At 28.7% G+C, this 18,727-nt stretch overlaps 4 protein-coding genes across 7 annotated transcripts; 3 read left to right on the forward strand and 1 right to left on the reverse strand.

Annotated features, from left to right (window-relative positions):
- Positions 1-5,341: 5,341 nt before the first annotated feature.
- LOC119680410 (L-galactose dehydrogenase-like) lies at positions 5,342-8,723 on the forward strand. Its single transcript, XM_038093212.1, has 5 exons — positions 5,342-5,606; positions 5,702-5,981; positions 7,591-7,755; positions 7,828-8,201; positions 8,594-8,723. Exons 1-5 carry the CDS (start codon positions 5,464-5,466, stop codon positions 8,667-8,669), a joined length of 1,038 nt encoding a protein of 345 aa, XP_037949140.1. The 5' UTR covers positions 5,342-5,463; the 3' UTR covers positions 8,670-8,723.
- Positions 8,724-10,654: 1,931 nt separating this feature from the next.
- LOC119680411 lies at positions 10,655-14,002 on the forward strand. 4 transcript variants are annotated; one of them, XM_038093213.1, is made up of 5 exons: positions 10,656-11,278; positions 11,342-11,608; positions 12,645-13,038; positions 13,465-13,785; positions 13,841-14,000. In XM_038093213.1, the coding sequence occupies exons 2-4, from the start codon at positions 11,497-11,499 to the stop codon at positions 13,637-13,639; spliced, it is 681 nt and encodes a 226-aa protein (XP_037949141.1). In that variant the 5' UTR covers positions 10,656-11,278; positions 11,342-11,496; the 3' UTR covers positions 13,640-13,785; positions 13,841-14,000. The 4 variants fall into 4 exon arrangements, with proteins under 4 accessions (XP_037949143.1, XP_037949142.1, XP_037949144.1 ...); XM_038093215.1 differs by lacking the exon at positions 13,465-13,785 and adding an exon at positions 13,137-13,208 and having other exon boundaries at positions 10,655-11,608; positions 13,841-14,002; XM_038093214.1 differs by lacking the exon at positions 13,841-14,000 and adding an exon at positions 13,137-13,208 and having other exon boundaries at positions 10,655-11,608; positions 13,465-13,553.
- Positions 14,003-14,924: 922 nt separating this feature from the next.
- Positions 14,925-15,576, reverse strand: LOC119676024 (ADP-ribosylation factor 1-like 1). The gene is made up of 2 exons (XM_038087246.1): positions 15,216-15,576; positions 14,925-15,157 (listed from the first exon to the last, which is right to left on the reverse strand). Exons 1-2 carry the CDS (start codon positions 15,574-15,576, stop codon positions 14,925-14,927), a joined length of 594 nt encoding a protein of 197 aa, XP_037943174.1.
- Positions 15,577-16,560: 984 nt separating this feature from the next.
- Positions 16,561-18,215, forward strand: LOC119683057 (solute carrier family 35 member F6). Its single transcript, XM_038096659.1, has 4 exons — positions 16,561-16,742; positions 16,796-16,943; positions 17,012-17,165; positions 17,226-18,215. Exons 1-4 carry the CDS (start codon positions 16,675-16,677, stop codon positions 18,002-18,004), a joined length of 1,149 nt encoding a protein of 382 aa, XP_037952587.1. The 5' UTR covers positions 16,561-16,674; the 3' UTR covers positions 18,005-18,215.
- The last annotated feature ends 512 nt before the right edge of the window (positions 18,216-18,727 follow it).

Below are 18,727 nucleotides of genomic sequence, written 5' to 3' on the forward strand. Positions count from 1 at the left end.
AGCTGGATGATGTGTTGTCTGCAGACGATTCAATAAAAAAAACTTCGTTGCCTAGCGCAGAACTAGTTGGTGGCTATGGCAATGTTTCCGTACAAAATTAGACATGCGTCCAAACACTTCATTCAATAGTTCAAAATGTGAACAAATTTTCGTAAGTTTCGCTGAAATTGATAAATAGATAAATTAATTCACAAATGTATATGTATATAATATTATATTTGTGAAAACTTAATTAATGGTCACATCGATTTAAATTATTGAACGAAACGCATGTATATAGCATAGCCATAGATTAACATATCTCGAAATTTTACTAACAGTCAATTCAAATTTAAAAATGAGAAGCAACAAATGACAAAACAGCTGATTTCCGCCATTTCTGGTTTGTTGCAAGCAAATATACATAGGTTTCAGCATTGGAAGATTGCACGCAATTGCACGAAATTTTGTGCGTGTATTTTGTTGTTGTTATTTGCATTCTCGTACAATCTGTGCATTTCGTGCACCTTGCAATGAGTTTGCAAGAGAGAGTGAATACCCCTATAGTAACACATGAGTAAAACAGAAGTAAAATTTACACAAAAATACTTGAATATTTGCTGGTGGAACGCGCTTGTGTATACACAGTGTTTACTCAAAGTTACTATGAGTAGCTCGTGGAACAGACCTAATAATTCAAAAATTAACACTTAATAATGTCAACATTCATCATAAATCACGCATAAGTTAATTGTTATTGTTGATGTTGTTGTTGATGTTGTTGCTGTAACATGAAGCAGATAAACATGAAAGGAAACACAAGACGATTACATGCGTAGGGAAATAGGATAAAAGTTAGGTGATAATGAAGGAGAAGGGGGGAGAAGGATGAGGAAGAGTAGGGAAGAGGTATATATAAACCATCATCCTGGATCCAGGCGGAGAAACCTGGCCACTTCAATGGTGTGAGTCCAAAGGTTAATTGGTTTTAAAACTTTAAAAATAATGTTAAAAGTTATATTAATCAAGAAATAAAGATCTCTAGCGTAGCAAGAGATTAAAAAGAGTTTTTACTGAAGAAGAAAAAATGGTTCCCAAAACGAGTAAACTCCGGGTGCCAGTTATTCTTGCGATATCTTTTGCTTAAACATCAACACCCTGATTATAATGCGAAATAATTATTTATTAATTTATGCATGATTTAGACTATATAATCATGGTATAAATTATTTTTTAATACCAGTCTATTATTCTTTATCCCTTATTTAATAAATTGTAGCAAATATGAAAATTCAATAACATGAAATAGAGTATTTTTGGGTATAGCTATATCAACTACTGAAACATTTTTGTCACATGTTTAAGAATAGGTCTTATGGTTTCTCGTTTATACAACACTCTACATCAGTAGACTTCATTACTCAATTGAGTTGAAAGTCAAATAAAACTTTGGGTACTTGATCTTGCAGCTAAAAATACAATATAAAGTAATTTGTAATCAACGCTAACGATTTCTTCGAATGTAACAAAATACTGACATTTCACGTTATTTTATGAATAAAGCCAATATGGCTTTCTCGTCTCACCATTGCATTATTTAAAATATCTAAAAAAATGTGTTAAACGTGATGGAAATATAGTTCTAATATAAATAGTAAGCATTTAAAATGACAGTTTTAATAACATTTGAATTCAAAGTTGTTTATAATTTTGAAAGCGATGAAAGCAACAGCTGATGGATACTTGTAAAAACCTAACGAAGAAAAATTAACGATATATAATATTTAACGACTGGTGATGCCACTGTTTTTATTTTTTCATTAAAAATAATTTCCTTAAGTTTTGTTCAGACGGACATGTTTTTCCTTTAAATATGATTTATGTGCGAGTTCGAGTAAATTGAAGTAAAGTAAATAGAAATTTCCTAGGAATTTTTTGCACTGCACTTATTTTCCAATTTACCTCATAAAAGTATGCGAGTTCGAGTTGATTAAGGGTATCCACCATCCTTTGCTCTCTTTAAATAAATAAAAAGTATTTAATAAACGTATTGTTAAATCTGTAATGAATAAATAAAATACTTAAATCTTTTATTATATTATTGTTTTTTGGACATTAATTAATTAAATTATGTTTATTTATTTATGCATTTGAACTTATTAGTATATAAAATGCTTATATGATTTTAACGAATGACTGGAAGCTTACAACTTATTTTGAGTGAACATTCAGAATACATTGATTTTTGAAGTTGGCAGCACTAAATCTTAAGATGTAAAATTTTTTGAGAGTAAAACTTAACTCTGAAGATTTCAAGAGCATTGTACTCTAAAGATTTCAAGAGCATTGTTGCTGTTCCACATGTTTTCTTTCGAAACTTGCAAGTATTTTTTTTTTACTCTGAAAGACCATGAGAAAGCTCTTTTCAAAGGGGTTGCCGCGTTTACTCACAGTCAATCAAAAACAACAATGTGTTGACGATTCAAGGCAGTGTTTGGCCATGTTTACAAGTAATAAATTAGATTTTTTGCGTCGATATGTGACAATGAATCCATCACTTCACTTCGGAATCAAAACGATCATCATCTGAGTGGACTGTAGCCGGTGAACCACGTCCGAAGCGTCCAAAGGCACAGCAGTCAGCTAGGAAGGTTATGGCTTCAGTACTTTGGGATGCACATGGTATAATCTTCATTGACTATCTCGAAAAGGGAAAAACCATCAATAGTAACTACTACACGTCATTACTGGATCATTTGAAAGCAGAAATTGTGAAAAACCGACCGTATAAGGCGAAGAAAAAAATTTTGTTTCATCAAGGCAATGCACCATGTCACAAGTCAATAAAAACGATGGTAAAATTGAACGAATTACACTTCGAATTACTTCCTCATTCACCGTATAGTTCAGATCTGGCCCCCAGCGACGACTGGCTATGCACCATGTCACAAGTCAATAAAAACGATGGCAAAATTGAACGAATTACACTTCGAATTATTTCCTCATTCACCGTATAGTTCAGATCTGGCCCCCAGCGACGACTGGCTATTCGCTGATCTCAATAAAAAATCGCCGGTAGGAAATTCATCTCAAATGAAGAAGTAATTGCTGCAACTAAAACCTGTTTTGAGGTAAAAGACAAATTCTTCTATAAGCACGGCATCGAGAAGTAAGAGAAGCGTTGGACTGATTGTATTGCCCTTGAAGGAGATTATATTGATGATAAAACCGATTTTTGGCAGAAAAAATTTGTTTTTCTTAGTTAGTCACCCGTATTATTGACTGATGTGTTATATACGAGTATATATAATAAATATAATATATATTATATGTATATGTATATATAATATATAATATATATATATATATATATATATATATATAAATATATGATTTAATTTTCAATCCTTTTAACTTAATTTTATCTGTGCATTTATCGCTAATTATGAACAAACGTCTCATCCACTTCAATACAGATAAGGCATTCTGAAATATCAGACAATCCCATCCCACAGTTTAAACCTATAAACTTTCTCTGTGCTCTCAAAAATTTTTTATACAAATTTATTACAGATATTGCATTGTGAACGATTTATTTTTTTTTTTGCTTCTGTCACGGCGGTGGTAGAGTGTATACCTAAAAACGTTCTTGTGATTCTAAAAATCACCTAACCGTATTTATCAGTTTACCTTCTCCTTTCACTTTGGCTTAGATCAATTTAAATTCCAAATATTATTTAAATTTTATCAATATCGAATTACTGAGTTTAAATTGTTTTGAAGTCATAATTGACATTATGACTTCAAAATCAATCCAAAAAAAAAATTTTAATTTGTTAATATGCAAACATAATATTCCAATAGATGCTTGTATAACCGATTTATTAAAAAGTGATAATATACATATATAAATATTCGTATAAATAAATATAAATATTTTTATTTTGTATAAATTGCAATCGAGTATTTATATTGCATTGCTTTTATTGCAAAATCTGTTTTTTATTGCAATTTATTTTTTCCCTGATTTGTTATCATGCAAATTTATTAACAGAGCACTTAAAATACTTAGCTTCGGCTTTTCCGGCATTGAAATACCCTCTACACAGTGTTTTTTTAAGGATTTACTCACAAAAGTTTTTCGCAAAGTTTATATTTTAGTAAAAAAAAAGTGCTCAGAATATACAATTTAACTAAAATTTCTTTTAAGCTTGGTGTCTTGAGAGTCAAGACATATTAATTGATATATAACGTAGTGGAAAAATTGCTATAAATAACCGATTTTACCAAAAATTCGTCGATAAATCGCGGCATATTAAATATCGTTAACGTTACAATAACAATATTTCTATTAATGTCAGGTTTTCATCAAATAAATTATGTAAACAAATGAATAAACTCTTCTTATAGGTATGAATATCAGTATATCAACTATTTACTGAAACATAACCGTAGCTCAAACGATCAGCTCAATTTTAAGAGTGAAAGTATAAGAGTGCTGAACATTTTATATAAGCATTTCTATTTTACTATTCAGTTTATATAACTAAAATTAAATTTTCATAGTTTAATTCAAATCATATTAGCAAAGAAAGTAGATATATGACAAGAAATAATCATCATGATCCGTGACTGCACAGTTCATGTAAGACCTAAACCTGTTTAACAACAGTCTTTCAATCTTCTCTATTTTTTTGTTTTTTTTCCATTTTCTTATGTTCCTTTCTTCTAAGTCCTGCTGCACACTGTCTTTCTATCGTTTTCTTTGTCCCCCTTTTCTTCTGCTGATTCCTACTTCGTTCTCATAAATCTTAAACGGTACGACAAGAAATAATACTTAACATATAAATTTGGTTGAAATATGTTGATAAATCAATGAGTTTTTATTATAAAATTTATCTAAAGTTTTCGTTAATATGGTAAATATGTTTAAATCCAAACCAATAAATAAACGTACGTATATCAAATACTATCTATATTCGTCAGCCACAAAACTTTTAACTAAATTGCGTCATAAAAAATCAAGAAAAACCAGTTTTAACTATACTATAGTATAGTTATTACAGTTAACTATAATATATATAGCTATATGATATAGTTCAATGACTCTATATTTAATATCTATATATTAAACCCTATATACAAACATTTATGCATTCATCTTAAAAACTGAGAAATAGTTGAAACAGACGGACAAATAAATAGATCTGATTTATATTTTTTTTCGAAAATCTTCTTTATTGCATTACAAATATCATGATAAACTTAATATACTAATATTGCACTGTGCTTAAAGGGTATAGAATTGAAATTGAAATATTTTCAGTGATATTGTATTTACTGAGTTCTCAGTTGACTTTTATCGGTCTAAGCGAGAAGAGTAGATGTTTTTGCTTAAGTGTGGTTGGGCAGTGTTTTATAATTTATTTTAAATAATAATTTACTTTTAATAAAACTGAGAATTATTAAGTTTTCAATAAAAAAATGTCAAATTTACCCAAAACCTATGTTAAAGAATTTCATGATGAAGAATTGTGCAAACGTATGGAATATAATGCAATGGGCAAAACCGGCATGATGGTGTCTAAATTATCATTTGGCTGTGGCACTTTTAGTGATTTTTATGGGTATACTGAATTATTTCGTTTAAAATAGCTTGCAATTCTACAAATAAATAAATAAAGTATTAATAAATAATATTTTAAAATCATTAACTACCAAGTGAACTGGATTTAGATGAAGCTATTAAAACTGTTCACAAGGCTATTAAAACAGGTATTAATTACATTGACACTGCTCCTTATTATGGACAAGGCCGTTCAGAGGAAGTGTTGGGTTTAGCTCTAAAAGAAATACCAAGGCAAGCTTATTACATAGCGACAAAAGTTGGCCGCTACACAAAAAAATATGAAACTATGTTCGATTTTTCAGCAAAGAAGACTAGAGAAAGCATATATAAAAGTTTGGAGCTATTGGGTCTTGATTATATTGATGTTATTCAAGTAAGTAAAAATTTGGCAGTATTATTTCATTGTTATTCTTTGAATTTATGTTCAATATTCAAAATCTATAAAAACTATTTGATAAATTACTTTACTCCATGTAAATATGTTTTGATAATTCAACGAAATAAGCAGGCTGGAATAAATTATACTTATAGAGGTGTTCTCAATTTTTCTATTTAAACAAGTTTTTAAAACCATTTATTCATATAGTAAAAAACATTTTTTCGAGTAACGTACTTTGAGTTATTTTCAGAACATTTTTTCTCTCATTTCAATTTATTACTATATTAATTTTTAGCGGTATTTGTGGTTTACTTTTGGTTACCACATATTTGAATAAGTTGTGAATTACCACTGTCACAAACTTTTGTCGATAATTTTTCAACCTGTTATAGGCAAAACATGATATGAGGTCGAAAAAGTTTTCAGTGTTCTGAATAGCTCTTTGAAAATAAGCCAAACCTAAAGCATTGCTTAAAATTTAATTTGAATTAAAAATATTACTGTTTAAAAAATTTAACTTCATTTTTTTTACCAAAAATATATCTTTGGATATCCGAAAACAACATAGGTTGAATAACAAAGATTTTTGTTAAATTTACATAACACAGTATATACAGTAAGAGTTTTGTTTAATAATGCCCTTTCATAAAGATATATATATTAACCATACAATATTGCGTCTGTTCTTTTCATTCAAAATACTGTATACTGATTTTCTATATTTTATTGACACAATGATCTAGATCAGGGCTGTCCAACTCAAGCACACAAGCCTCATGCAGACCGCGGCTAAAATTTGTGTTACATTTGTTTGTAATCTATTACAATTAAGCAAATTTTTTTTTGTTATATTTTGATAAAATTACATGATTTTACATTTATGGTATTCCAAAAAAATGAATAAGAATGTTTTAAATACGTTAATTAAATTAAATACGTTTAAATTCATGTTAAATAACTTAATTGACAAAGACTTTACCATAGTATATATTTCTTTATGCAACGGTTCGAAAAACCAGTGCCATAAGTCTAACATAAAATATTTTGCGTCTGACAAGAACTAATATTAATAATGTTGATATTAATAGAATTGTAAAAGATAAATAAATGAAGAATTAATAAAACTTAATTTAACATCGTCTTAACTGTCAGTTAATGATTATAGTGCTTTTTAGTTTTAGACGAGGTTGAGTCGCAATTCTCTCTTAAAAGCTAAGTGCCATTTAATACTTTTATAGAAAAATCAATTAGTGAAAGAATAGTGATCCATGTAGATCACGGAATGGTGGAACAATTCGTTTTATAAAATTTTCGGACTCAGATTGTTGAAATATTTTACAGTTATCTTATTTTACAATTATCAATCATGAACTTGAAATTTCTAGTTAAATTAATCTCCATTGTTTTCAATGGAGATTAATCTCTAAATGTTTTTTAATTTGTTTTTACTCACAATTAAATATTTATAAGAAACTAGATACTTTGGCATTGTGTTTAAATTTTAATGATAATTAATTTTTTTTAAAGAATGGTAAACATTAAACTTTAAGTAATAATTAAAATTTAATTTTTTAGTTTATATAAGCATATTTTTTACACTTAGATACACGATATTGAATTTGCAAAAAATCTTGATGTTATCGTCGATGAATGTTTGCCGGAATTGGAAAAAATTGTCCGGGAAGGCAAAGCTAAATTTATTGGTGTGACTGGTTATCCATTAGATATCCTAAGAAAATGCATTGAACGCGCTCCAGGTCGATTTGATGTAATCATACTCTTTAACACACAGCTTAAATGTAATATAATAATTGTCCCGCTCTCCGCAATTCTGTAATAGATTGTTTTATCATACGCGCGCAACACTCTAATGGACGACACATTAAACTCATATGTCAACTTTTTTCAAAAGGAAAAGGTAGGCCTTGTTTGCGCTGCCGGCCATGCACTTGGTCTCCTAACGAATGCTGGCCCACAGGCTTGGCACCCAGCTGATGATAAACAAAAGCAGTTATGCCGGAAGGCGGCTAATATCTGTAAGGAAGCTAATGTTGAACTTGGTAAACTGGCCATGTATTATTGTATGCAGTTTAATGGTGCAACAACTTTCCTAACCGGTATGCAGACACGAACATTATTAGACATCAATTTGAGCGCCTTTTACGATGGAATTACAAAAAAGGAACAGGAAATCTTGCAGATGTTATGCAAAGAGTAAGTATTAAATTAGTTCAGTAGATACTTGTTGAACAGCATCAGTGATATAAAGTCGAAAGCAGGTAAACGGAACTAAAATCTTAAGTGGTAGCAGTTTATTATATTATCATCTGCACCTCTAATAAGAATTGATTAAATTTAATAGTGCAAGACCAAAATAAAATATAAATAAAAATAAATAGTTTTTTTTCCAGCTAATGAACTTACCATAAACTCAAACGATATTACTGAAGTCATTGAAATCAATTATTATAATTAGTTTTGCTAATGTACATAAAATGTTAAAGTAGAGATCAAAATTACATTTTAACATATAAAATTTATTTTTGTTGGAGATAAAAAAATTTTTATTTGAATATTGAATTTCAAAAATTTAATTTCTTTTGCAGTGTTTTTACAAAGTCAACAAACTGGGAAAATATTGAAGTGCAACGATACTGGACCATTATGAATAAAAATAATTAAACTTCTAGTTTCATTTCAAAATATTCTGTAGAATAAAGAAATATAGAACTTAAATTTACAAAAAAAAAAAAAATAATTTAAACCAAATAGTAAAAATTGTAAAATTGTTTATATATATATATTATACTTCAGATATAATACGAGAATTATTAATAAAGCAAAATAATAGGTCCGTTAATAAGATTGGCTTTATATATTAGTCACCACTTCCGTAGAAACTTCTCTTAGAACTGAACAAGTTCTCCAAAAACAATGCACTTACTTAAGTCACAACAATCAGTCAATATAGGCTGATTAAAAATACACTGGAGATAATCAACAGAAACCTAAATATATTCTGTAAAGTAAAAATAGAACCAAAAATACCCATACCACAATCAGAAGGTAAAGAAAACAATGAAAATATATATACAATACAATAAAAAAAATATTTAAATCAATAAAAATTTGAAAGTAATTTGGTTAAACACATAGTGAATATCAAAGATATGTTTGATATAAATCGAAACGAAACCACCCGTTAGAATTTTACCATTGGCATAAAATGTGAAACAGACTTTTTGAGAAAGATTCGGCCTAACGCGTTAAGACAACAAGAAAAACATCTACAGTATATCAACATTATTACTAATAAAAAAACTATTAGTTATTTGAATCGAATATAAACTATTTCTATTCAAATTAGTTTATCGGTTTCTGATGCTTATTGCTTTTGTTTGAAATTAAAATTCACTTTCATGATCCATCTACATAATATTTATGTCATATAATAAAGAACAAAATTTAAAAGTATTTTCTTCACATAAGACCAAATCGAACTCTTATATTTTTGATACATCTATTATTATATTCTTATATTAATCATGTTCAATTCAATGCTATTAATAGCATTAATAAAGCAGCAAAAAGGAAAATAATGGTTCAAAAAACCAGGAAGGGGTGGGAAAAAAGTAATTTGCAAAACCTGAAATTTGTTCAATTGCAAACTCCTAATAACTGTTCAGAAATATTAAATATTTTATTAAAGTAATGAAACAGATTAAAATAATGTTTAAGAAAATATGTATTCATTGACTAAATAGCAGGTAAAGGGTTGAAGAACGCTCACTTCATATATTATATCACTGTTCCCAACATACAAAAGATTGTGCCAATAATGTCTTAATAAATAAATTGATAGAATTCATCAAAGTATCAAAATGCCTCTAGAAAGAAGGAAGGTGAAGAAAAGTTTTGTAAATGTAATTGCATGTTATCGCAATGGCATATGTACGTGTATTAGATCAATCAACAAAACTACAATCTATTTACTTAGATCGTCAATAGAGTTTAATGACAAAGCCATTATATTTGTATATACATATATGGTATACGATTTAGCACTAAACTTGTTAGATAATCGTGTTAATATTTGAGGAATAAAACTATTTTAAGAAATGCACTAAAAATATTATATTCTGATTTTTATGTGACTACTGTAAGTAATTATCAAGAAGAAATAAAAATCAAAAAATATAGTAAGTTCTAACCAGGCGGGACAAATGTCAAAATAGGTATTAGATAGGTGGAATTTATTTAAATTATGTAAAATTGCAGTATTAAGTGGGCCACATTACTGATTTAAGTTATGCATTATAGTTTATTGCTACAACAGAATTTTTCAATTGAAAATATGTAGTCAGATATTATGAACTATTTTTACTATTCACTTCATAAAACAATATAAGAATATTTAAAAAGGCTTGCACGAACACGTATGAAATATTTGTAAATTGAAATATGTACTTGTAAATAAAATTTTCAAGGATTTTATTATTTGCGCTATGGCACAATACACCTGCTATGGTCGTAGTGCTCTGTTCCACTGGAAACCATTCTTCATGATCACATTTTATTATTTAAGCTAAAAATTTAAAAGTGAAAAAACTATTGTATATTATTTATATTTTAATTGTTTTTGAAAAAAAATAAATAATTAATATTTAAATTTATTTTTACCAATATCGGAAGTAAAAAATATTATGTGTAAACAGCATAAGAAGTGATCGATGCTAAGCAGTTCCATTGTGTACCAACATGTAACGATCAACGAACTAAACCGTTTCATGTTTTGCGTTTTTGCAAAAATTAATGCGGGAAGTTAAACACTAGATCGCATATTAAATTTAGATTTAAAAAGGAAACAAAAACGCTATTAAAATAAAAGAAAAGAGAGACAGTGCCACACAAATGCGGAAAAGTGTTTTGATTCACATAAAAAATTAATTATCAATACAATTATTTTAGTGAACTAAACTGGCCTTTAAGCAACCACGTTTATGCAGCAATCATTTTAGCAAATAAGACGGAAAACTGCGGAAAAATTAAAAAAAATGGACAGTAGAAGCATTAAAATATTCAAGAAAATGGTTAAGTGCAGTAAGTAGAGGAAAAGAGGCAACATATATTACAACGTTGCTGATGCGCTTTAATACTAATCTTTTGTAATCTTGAAATTTCTACACACTTCAGCACTTGTTCCGTTTGCGCTTAACTCTAAAGAGAGTAGAGCAAATGTACAGATTTGCATAAGCCGCTCTCTTAAGCACTCTCCGTCTTCTTTTTATGCGGTAATACCGTCTCTCTTTTGACTGTATTTACCAATTGGTTAAATGCTGTTTTATATGCTCCAGGTTTAGCACGAAAGTCATCAGTTGTGAATTTGTATTTAAGCTGGAAAGTGTAAAGTGAAAAGAAACCTATCAAATAATAAAAATATTTAAATTGTTTATTAAAAATAATAACCATAAACTATAAGTTAACTTTTATATCTTAATATTTCGGCAACATGTCAACGAAAACTCAAATCGCGGTCGTTTTTGGAATATTATATTTAGTGGCAGCGGTTTATTGCGGTGGTCATGACAATAACAAAGCTAAAAGTGAACAGAGTCAACAAGGTAAGCCGGAGATCAAAAGCTGTGAAATATTTCTACAGTGTAGAAAAAGTACCTATAAAAAATTCTTTCAGTGTGAAAACCGGAATTTTTATTCTTTTCTAATGCAAAATATTTTTTACTTAATGAAGAAATAATTTTATACAAAAATTGTTATTAAATATAGATGCAATATTTGAAAGTTCTCCAAATATTATTTAGTAAGAAATAATATGTGCAATGATGGAGAATTCTTTTTTAAAAAGCGCGATTTACAAAAAAGGTTCAATGCACTTCAAAATTGAAAGCATGTGTCTTTCCGATGATCTCATGCGTTGGAAATAAAATAAATAAATAATAAAATTTTCATAAAATTTTCTATGGTTCGTCAAGTTTAGTTCCAAAAACTTCATTAGAAACGATAAAAAAATATTTTCCATATTTCCTTCAGGAAATTAATTTTTCAACCGTTTTAGCCTCCATGGGAATAATGGAAAATAATTTTATTTAATTTAGTTATTTATTTTTATTTAATGAAAAAGCCTAAATCATACAGTCGTTCGTAATAGACCCCAATTTTATATATTATATTTTATATATTTATATATTATTTATAATAAGTCTATACATGCTGACAATGAAATGCGCAACAAACGTCCACAAACGAACAAAATATTAGAAAAGGTAGTATGTTCATTGTACGTTGCAAAACACACAAACATAAACGATAGACAATGCAGTCAAGAAATGATAAAGTTTAGAAGTCTTCTTAAACGCTTACAGGTAGAAACATTAGTAGGATAATCATCTGTCATATGCGACATAAATATTGATTAACCTTTTATGTATATACTTTTTATACATTTTAGTTATATTAAATCTTCTGAATTGGTACGTTCGTATTAGTAAAATTCATTTTTCCAATAATCACAACCTATTTCTTCTTATTTAAAATTGGTTCTTGTTTTTTTTTTCATCAATTTGGAGCTTTTTCAAAATTCTAACCAAAATTTATTTATCAATAATTAAATCAACAAATTATTTATTTTTGAACCTTTAGAAATTTGGGAACAGGACCTGACAGATACATTCGAAATTGGAGGATCAGACCAAGGCATACAAAAAGTTAATTTAAAATGTGGTTCCAATTCAATGAATGTAGTACTGGAAACAGAAAAACCATTTACTGGAGTAATGTACACTCGTGGTAGCTTTTATAAACAATCAGCTCCATGTTTCGTAAAACCAAGTGTTAAAAATACACGTTCAATGGAAATGCAATTCAAATTCGACCAATGTCAAACCCTTAAGGAAGGCGATTTATATTCTAATGTTGTTGTTATACAAAACGATCCAGAACTCATAACACCTGGAGACTCAGCATTTTCGCTCGAATGTGATTTTAATCAGCCCCGTGAACTGAATGTTGAGGCAAACATGCAAACAAGAGAAAGGTAAATATAATTAAAATTTCAATAACAATAAAGCTTTCTTTCTTTTATTCATAAATTATTCAAATGTAAATTTAAAATTAAATATTTAAATATATTAGACATCTACAAAAATTGCGAGGATCTTCGCGACAACGACATTAAAGCTTCTGCAATTATTGTAATTAAATAAGGTATTCTATGTTTATCGTGTAAATTATATATTGTATTTATTTAAAGTAGTTGTTTCATTGCTTTACAAGAGCTTCATATTGAACAGAACAAACTAATTTAAATTGCATTATGTCAACTACAAAATTGCTTGCTAAAACTACTTTCTACAAAACTCACTCATAAATTCATTATTCTTAAGTTCAAAAATAATAAATGAAAACAATTAATTATAAAACATTAAACACTAACTTCAAAACCAAATTTAAATTTACACAGAATTGCCACGGGATCAAAGATAACATTCACAAGCCCAGACCCTTCAGCGTCTACAGACAGTTCAGATACTTCAGTATACAGTAATACAGACACAGTAGAGTATATACCAAAAAGTAATAGAACAATGGAGAGTATTCAACTTGTTTCGGTAAAAGAAGTAAAGGATGAACTATGAAAGTTGCTCATTACACTAAAGCACAGAGATACAAAAATATTTTACACAAAATACAATTTATTACACAAATAATAATAATCACAATATCACTTGGTGAACAAATCAACTTAATAAGCTTGCACATCTTAAAGGATTTGGATTATTATGTAAAAACATTATAGAAGGATTAAATTTATAATACTTGAAAATTTTCTATTCTAGGAAAAATGGACAAAACTCAACGGTATCTTGAACTACACTTGAAACGAGCATGTGACAGTATTTATGGATTTTTCACTATCTCTCTTAATTCAAAAAGAAGAAAAATTAAAAAATCCCTTCCTGTGATATCGAATTAGTTTGGTTAAATAAAATAAAACCTTTTGTTGTATTTTGGTTAAAATATTGTTTTATTTAATACATTTCAAACTTTTTTATCTTTCATCAAAGAAAACATTCACCAAATCTATGGTTTTCTATGATTATTATATTAAATACAAGGCTTTTTGCGCAGATGGGAGATAGTCGAGCATGACACGAATATACATTGAATTTTATTTTAAATAAGTTATAATTAGTCACTTAAATTACAATAATAGAAGATATAGAATTTATGTTATACTGGATTCACACGAACCAAAAGAACCATAGTTCGAGCCTTTTAAACAAATATGCACCCCAAAAATGTATCCTTAAACATCTAGAAATTGGTGAACCGTAATTTTAATTATAATGATATAGGGATTTTTTAATATTATTGCTTTTAACGAAATCGGTAAGACAATCTTTTATGCAATAATGAATAATAGTGCACGTAAATATGCACACGCTTTAAGACAATTATTTTATTTCTGCGCAAAGATTTAACACTGGATTCTCACGAAAGTTTTGCTTGTAATTGTAGGAGTCATGTTTGTAATTCTAGCTGTCAATTGTTGTTGTTTTTAAATCAAAATAAAAATTTTTGACAGCTATAATACAAACAAGATTCTCGTGTGAATTCAGTACTAGAGTCAAGGGAAGTAGGCGTTTAAGCAGTACATATTTTAAGTTTAGACACGAAGACAAGCCGTTTTGCTCACACGGCGTAAACGGTTTGGGCGAGCATATTATATTTGACTGTTCTTGATCCGAAATGATATGAACAGCATTATAGCGGACGTAATTTTTAAAACATGCTCAACATAGGAAAACTATGTTCATACTATATTTTCAAATTATTTTCTTTATTTAAAATTGTTTTCGTGTTTAATTGATTTATATTATAAATTTTATATATATATATAGAACATTTAATTCGTTGGTTCTATAGAGCATTCTGTAACCAATCATATATAACATTAAATCCTTTACCACTCACCGCGCTTGCTTCAACAATGGTCACATTTTGACGTATTTGCTTCCTTAACTTCGACATTTGAAGCATCAATATAGCCTCATTACGCATTTGGCGATATGCGTAGTCCATTTTAGTTAAAACAATAAGAATTTTTACCTTTTGCAAGCGAGGTTCAGCCAGTATGGAATATAAAAGCACACCTTCCAAAAAATATTACTTCAAAATTTTACATGGTTCTCGAAATTGTAAGGTGCTTACCTGCTGCAGATATTTGGCATAAGTTGGAAGTATCTACTACATAGATTAACTTTTGAACATCATTAAAATACTGACGCCACAAAGAAGCCATGGTACCCCCAATTTCCAAAACTTGTATACTTTTTTGAATTTGACGGGTTGAACCCTTGGATTGCTGAGTTTCTTTGGTATTTCCGTCTGTGAGTTCTGCATCAATTGGCTTGTCATTCGTACTATAAACTTTTGGAAACTTTATTGTAAAAATATTTGTTCCGATTGTTGGCATTGAATACGAAGTCTCATCTATTGAATTTGGATCTTGTAATGCTTTCAATAAATGGGTTTTTCCAGAACGTTTTGGACCAAGACATATACAAGACATTTTACAAATACCTTTTTATTTAGATATTTGTATAATCATAAATAAAAAATGCTTAGCAACGCGTCGTAAGGGTAGCTATGAAATTTAAAACAAAACCTTCACGTGAAACAAAAGTGAAAACTTTCTTTGACTTTATCGAAACTTCAATGTTTTGCATAAAAATAGTATTGCTTATTCCCAATTGTTGTTGAAATCTTCTTGCCTAAAATGATTAAAAACAAGACTTGAAGGGCCGACTATAAACACGTTGGCACTTAAGACGAAAAAAATCTAGCGATCTAATTAAGATAACCCGCAGGGATTTCAGTCTTATAATAGAGATGCTAACTAGGAGATTAAGTAATCCCTTTAATAATTCTTACCTTATCTGTGAGACAAATGAAGAAAGTGAAGAAAGTGAAGAAAGATAGAAAAAGATTGTTTTTTATATTCACAAATGAGTTACAATTCTGACTGAAGGAGCTATTAAAAAATATTGCAAGAGCAAATCTTATATGATAAAGTTTGCTACAGTTCACTATTCTGATGAATTAAATTTTTGCACTACACTATTTGCCGATATGGCATGGCACTACAAATATCAGGGCTTAAGTTTGCAAATTTTTAAATTGAGTACAAAAAAAAAATAAAGCCACTTAGCGGTAATTATTGTATACCATTTTTACATTGATTACACATTTGACGATTAACATCGAACACGTCCAGTTTTTTTTAGGTGTTTTGTATAAAAGAATTTACAAAAAAAAATTTCAGAATAGGTGATTTTACTAAAATTCATAGTCAAATCACTTGCAAAACTGTAAAAGTAGCCCAAATCGTAGCAATAAGGATAAATGTTACGGCAATGACTAAAGTAAAGTCAGCGACAGCATGTAATTATCAAATGTTTTATTTTTCTTCTAATTTTTTAAAGTGTACAAAATCTGATTGGCAGCACTATTTTTGTGCTCTTGTTTTTGTTTTCGGTATATGAAATGCATTACATTATATTCGCAATTTTGATTTGGGCTAAGTAGTATACGAACGTATATTAATTTAATTAAGAAAAAATAAAAAATAAATTGAATGTATATTTGAAAGTTAATAGTTTTGGACAATATGGAATCGACCAAATATTTTGTATTACTTTACAGTTTTACCGGAGCTCTAAATGTTATACTACTAAAGTAATCCTTATATAGAAATATTGCTGAGGTATTAAATCAATTTTCTTTTAAAGATATACGGATATTCTCAAAGCGGAATGTAAGGATGGCCAGTCTCGACCTTTTCAGCATCCTATATTGCAAACATTTATAATGTTTCTGGGTGAATTACTCTGTTTTGGTGTTTTTAAATTTGTTTACTTTTTGTTGCAACGACGAGAGGTGAGTATGGTGACATAAAATAATCAAACTTTACACAATTCAGTTTAAAATAACCTGTTGCTTTTAAGGATGGATCAGAAAACGAACATTTGGTTACGAGGGGCGGACGAGAGTTTTCACCGATTTCCTTATTACTCCCAGCACTTCTTGACGCCATTGCTTCAATTCTTATGTTTACTGCCTTGTATTTAACTTACGCAAGCAGTTTTCAAGTGATAAGAGGTAATCAGAAAATTATTTAATGCACTATTTTCATTAATGTTTCTTCTCCATCATTTTCAGAGACATTAATCATTTTTATTGCTATCTTTAGTTCTATATACTTGAATAATGTCTTACACTCAAGACATTGGATGGGAATATTTATGATAAGTTGCGGTGTAATTGCGATTGTATCAATTGATGCACAACGCGTATATTATGATAAAGCGTCGTTATCCTCAAGTGATGTAAATGCGATTTTGACTGGTGATTTATTAATTATATGTGCACAAGTGTTCCGAGGAGCGCAATTTATTTACGAAGAAAAATTTGTTAAAGGAGCTGATATACCAGCTATGCAAGCTGTTGGTTGGCAGGGTGTATTTGGTACAGTAATAACTCTATTTTTGGGTATTTGCATGAATTTTATGCCTACAAAAGCACCATTTGATCAAAATTCTCGAAGCGTTTTTGATGATTTTGGTGATGTTTTGACACAGCTCCACAGCAGACCACTCTTAATTGCACTATTGATGCTATTTTTTATTTCGTGTGCCTGCTATAATTATACTGGAATGATATTACTGAAGCAATCAACCCTTAGTCGACTTTTGGCTGAAGGTCTAAGTATTTCGTTTGTTTGGATAATTGTCTTATTATTGGAATGGGAATATTTAAATATAGTGATGCTACTTGGAATACTAATTGTTCAGATTGGCGTTGTTACATATCGTAGAGCAGTTTTTTTGGAATGGTATCGCTCGCTAGTTTTGCATATTGCTCGAAGACGTTACGTAGACTTAACAACTGAACACGGAGAAGCTAATGCACCTGTAAATCATTCTGCAGATGTTATATAAGTTTCTTATTTTGAATACTCTTAAATAATTTACATTGTTATTATATAAAAGTAAAGTATTGCTACTTTATGGTGTGATAAATTGGAAAGTATAAGGTTGATTGGAATAATAGACATATGCTTTAATACATATAATATTGAATTTAAGTTTGTACTTTCAAATTGAACTGAGTCGAATATTGAACTAAATCGGAAACTATATTAAATGTTTAATATATTATTTTAAAATGTTTAATAAAAAAAATTCAAACATTTTTGAATTGACATAATTTGTTTCTCTTTTTCTATAAATTTAATTTATTTTGTTAACTCAAATAATTATGTTACGTACACTTTCTTAATATACTTCACCTAACTAAAAAATAATTTACTGCTTTCTAGTCAATTTTTAGTACGATCTGCAATGTAGTTTATGTTTTAGTAAAAATTATATAAGTTAAGGTTTGACATATTTTGCGATTGCAATTATAATACTCCGGATATCTGTTATTTATTTTCCAAACTACAAATTTAAATGATTAACATATTTATAATAAAATAGATATTATAAGTCGCAGTGTATCCTATTCCTTACTATTTGTATAAATACTATTTATAAGTTAAATGTTTGAAGATATATAATATTGAGCAGGTTGCTGTGGATCCAAATGTAAAGCAGTCGTTCTAAAATATCATGTTCTGTGTTTTTTCTAATATTGGCTGAGCAAAATAAAAATTAAAACTT

The sequence above is a fragment of the Teleopsis dalmanni genome, chromosome 2 (genome assembly GCF_002237135.1).
Source record: "Teleopsis dalmanni isolate 2A chromosome 2, ASM223713v2, whole genome shotgun sequence".
Lineage (NCBI taxonomy): Eukaryota > Metazoa > Arthropoda > Insecta > Diptera > Diopsidae > Teleopsis > Teleopsis dalmanni.